Source organism: Salpingoeca rosetta (assembly GCF_000188695.1).
Source record: "Salpingoeca rosetta unplaced genomic scaffold supercont1.21, whole genome shotgun sequence".
NCBI classification, from domain to species: domain Eukaryota; class Choanoflagellata; order Craspedida; family Salpingoecidae; genus Salpingoeca; species Salpingoeca rosetta.
In genome coordinates, this window is record NW_004754913.1 from 143,077 (window position 1) to 146,833 (window position 3,757).

General features: G+C 57.1%; 2 protein-coding genes across 2 annotated transcripts in view; one reads left to right on the forward strand and one right to left on the reverse strand.

Moving 5' to 3' along the window:
• The window catches only part of PTSG_08026 (uncharacterized protein), a gene marked incomplete at its 3' end in the record, with an annotated part of 4,478 nt that extends 3,917 nt beyond the window's left edge, over positions 1 to 561 (forward strand). Inside the window, exon 5 of the mRNA XM_004990991.1 lies at positions 549 to 561. Coding sequence (XP_004991048.1) covers positions 549 to 561 — 13 coding nt within the window. The remainder of the gene's footprint in view (positions 1 to 548) is intronic.
• A 228-nt stretch (positions 562 to 789) lies between these two features.
• On the reverse strand, positions 790 to 3,468 carry PTSG_08027 (uncharacterized protein; the record flags this gene model as incomplete). Its single annotated transcript, XM_004990992.1, has 7 exons — positions 790 to 794; positions 1,135 to 1,254; positions 1,425 to 1,551; positions 1,748 to 1,860; positions 2,119 to 2,457; positions 2,701 to 2,782; positions 3,016 to 3,468. The coding sequence occupies 7 exons, from the start codon at positions 3,466 to 3,468 to the stop codon at positions 790 to 792; spliced, it is 1,239 nt and encodes a 412-aa protein (XP_004991049.1).
• Positions 3,469 to 3,757: the final 289 nt, after the last annotated feature.

The following is a 3,757-nucleotide window of genomic DNA, read 5'->3' on the forward strand; positions in this document are numbered from 1 at the left end:
TGGTAGTGTGTGTAAAAATGTGTGAAATGTGATGCGTGCGCGAACCGACAGGCCAGAGAATGCTCGCTTGTGTTTTTTGTTTTTTGGTGATGCACAGGAATGATGTTCAAAAGCTTGTAATACACAGTCGCCTTGTTGCTCATCGCAGCCGCACCCGCACACCGTACGCACCAGCTCCGCAGCGTAATGTGCGACAGTGCGACCGATGTTGTCTTGCAGCATGCTGCTCTCCATATCCAGCAGCAGCCGCAGGCACTGCATGCTCCCCTGGCACGTGGCCCAGTGCACAGCCTGCCGTGTGTGTGTGTGTGTGTGTGTGTGTGTGTGTGTGTGTGTGTGTGTGTGTGTGTGTGTGTGTGTGTGTGTGGTGTCCTTTTGTGTGTGTGTGTGTGTGTGTGTGTGGAAACACCGTGCTATGAAACGATACATGTGCACAAGCATGCATCTGACACATTTGTTCACACGCCATCACCACCGCTGGAGCCACGTGCATCAGGCAATTGCATGTCGTACGCGTTTTCCGTCGATGTCTGCCACGTTGATGTCAGCGCCATTGCGTAACAACTTTCGAAGATGCAGCGGTCTGAACACACACACACGCACACACGCACACACACATGTGCATGTATGTGAGGGCCATGATGATGATGTTGAACGTGCGGTACAGCGTGTGGTGGCAGAGGTCACGTGTGTGCATGTGCATGTGGGTGTTTGTCTGACCTGTCGTAGTAAGCGGCCCACAACAATGCAGACATGCCAGCGTTGTCGATGTGATTGATCATGTTGTGCTCAACCTGAGAGGCAGCAAACACACAACGCAGGCATTCGTGATCAACATGCGTGGTGCATATACGTCCTCCATCGCTGTCGCTTTGAAGATCAGGGAAGCGATTGATGCTCCCGCCAATGACTCGACGACAACAGACCATCAACCACGCAGCAACTGTATCCGTCACAAATACACTCACTCACATGCCCACAGAGAGAGGGCAAGAGAGAGAGAATGAGAGGCAGCCCCCCCCCCCAACACACACACACACGCACACCCTCTCATCCATGTTCGCCACCCATGCTCCACCACTGACCTTCTTGATCAGGGCACTGAGACATTTGACGTTTGGATTGTGCGCTGACCAGGCAGTGGCAGCCGTCCTTCCTCGTCCGGAATTCGGTGATCGGATCCGCTCTCCAGCAGCAGCATCACCATTGCCCGCGTGCCGCAGTACGCAGCGCGGTGCAGTGCTGTTGCTCCGTCTGCATGTGTGTGTGTGTGTGTGTGTGTGTGTGTGTGTGTGTGTGTGTGTGTGTGTGTGTGTGTGTGTGTGAGTTGGTGGGGCTTCGACAATGCCAAGATGCGCACATGCACACGAAACCATCATTCACCATCACCATCATCATCATCATCATCATCATCATCCCATGACCTTGGGCGCGGTGGTCGAGGTCAGCACCCTGGCTGATGAGCAGCCGGGTGGTGTCGATGTGATTGCAGTGTACAGAATACATCACCGCTGTCCGCCCGTGCCCATCTTCCTCGTTCACGTCAACACCCTGCACACGTCGGGCAGGTATGTACGCATCGTGGGCAGGCAGGTAAAAGTGAGCGTGCATGGAAAGTGGTCGGTTGGTTGCTTGGTTGGCTGGATTCAGGAGGATGGTGTGGTCCTGCATTGACACAGATGTCCACCACCACCACCGCAACCATCATCACCACCACCATCACCATCATCACCACCACCATCACCACCTGAGCAAGGAGCTCTGCGACGCGTTCCGTCTGGCCGTGGGCGGCGGCAATCTGCAGCGGGGTGCTGTCGTCCGTGATGATGTATTGCGGATGCGCGTACGCGTGCGCAGCATCTGTGCACACACACACACACACACGCACATGAGGATGGAAGGTGAAAGGGTGGGATGCTGGTTAAGATGGCATGCGGGTTGGTACAAGTTCCCACCCATTGCACATATGAATACATGAATACGCACACACACACATATGAACAGACACACACACACATGAACAGACACGCACACACGCACACATAAACAGACACAAACACGCACACATAAACAGACACACACACGCACTCACACACATGAACAGACACGCACGACGACCTTGTGCATAGTCGACCTCGACGTGTGCTGTCATGTCCTCTGTCTCTGTCTCGTCCCCTTCGTCCTCGTCCTCCTCCCAGATGCTGGGCATTGGCGCTCCAACAGTGACACCAGCAACACCCCTCCGCACCTCATCCTCATCATCGTCGTCATCATCATCATCGTCGCGGCTGTCACTTTGCATCAGCCTGTACTCTCCACGCGTCTTTGATGCCGTCACCAGCAGCCGCTGCCGCTCAACACGCGTGGGCACGTGTTGGTCTTGCTGTTGGTCTTGCTGTTGGTCTTGGTGCTGTTGGTCATCGTCATCGCTGCCGCCCCACGCCTGGCGAAGATCATCTGCTGGCAACACGACGAAGATGGGCAGTGAGCAGTGGTGCGTGCGGGGCAGAGGGGAAAGCGGGTGGGAGAAGCAGAAGGGTCAGGAAAAGAAACCCCCCGAGTCGCACACACGCAGGGACTTGCACGTTAACACGCACACACACACACACACACACACACACACACATCACACACACACACACACACACACACACACACACACACACACACACACACACACACACACACGCACGCACGCACATGCTGGTCGGGGAACGGCGCGTGTGCGTGGCATGCCAGTTGGGCGGAACGGCGTTGGCGCGGGGATCACATCGGGCTGTTGCTGTTGTGGCATGACATGTACGCACGGTGGAGTGGTGTGAGACAGCACAAGCATGAGCACGCGGTCATCCTCCACTCATTCGTGTGTCGCAAGAGCATATAATGCAACAGGAGACAGGCAGTCGACCAGACCCCTGGACGCAGCACAGTGTCTTGTGCCCCCTGTATCATTGCGGTACTGCCCAATACAAGCACAGCGAGTGCACTGCAAGCATACAAGAGCGCGCAACGCACTTCCTCTGCCAGGGCCTGGACGAGAATACGGCGCGGGGACGCAACAGATACGGACGACGGCGAAGTCACGATGGACTCGTCCGGCGCGTTCCACGCCACGACTGGCGGCGGGCGCCCGCGCCCCTCCTCTTCGGCATCGGGGTGGGCCGGCGTTGGTGTGTCGGGTGCACCGGGCACGGGCCCGGACGCGTGTGACTCTGCCAGTCCACCATCACCTTTGCTGCTCTGTGCAAGCAGCGCTGTATCGGACATGTAGCGGGCCGGCGCCATGTGCCGTGGAAGTGCTGGTCTGCTGTCGCGGGAAGTGGACCGCACGGATGTGCTCAGGCTCTCGCTGTCGCTGCCGTCGTCTTCGCCATCTGCAAACGGCCGCACAACAAAGGGATCTGGCGTGTGGGGCGACTGCCGAGGGCGCGACTGCTGTACGCGCCGCTCCTGCTTCTCCACCTGCATCACACATCATCGAGGTGGAGGAGGAAGGACGCAGGGTTGGGAGCGTGGCCACGCCTTGATGATGAGGAACGACTTCGACGCAGAAGCAAGGGGGAATGGGTGGAAGCGAGGGGGGAAGCGAGGCAACGATCCTTTCCACACACACACACACACACACACACACACACACACACACACACACACACACACACACACACACACACACACACACACACACACACACACACACGCACGCAGACACACACGCACTCCCGCACATTCTTGTCCGGAAAGGCGCGTGTGCGTGGAA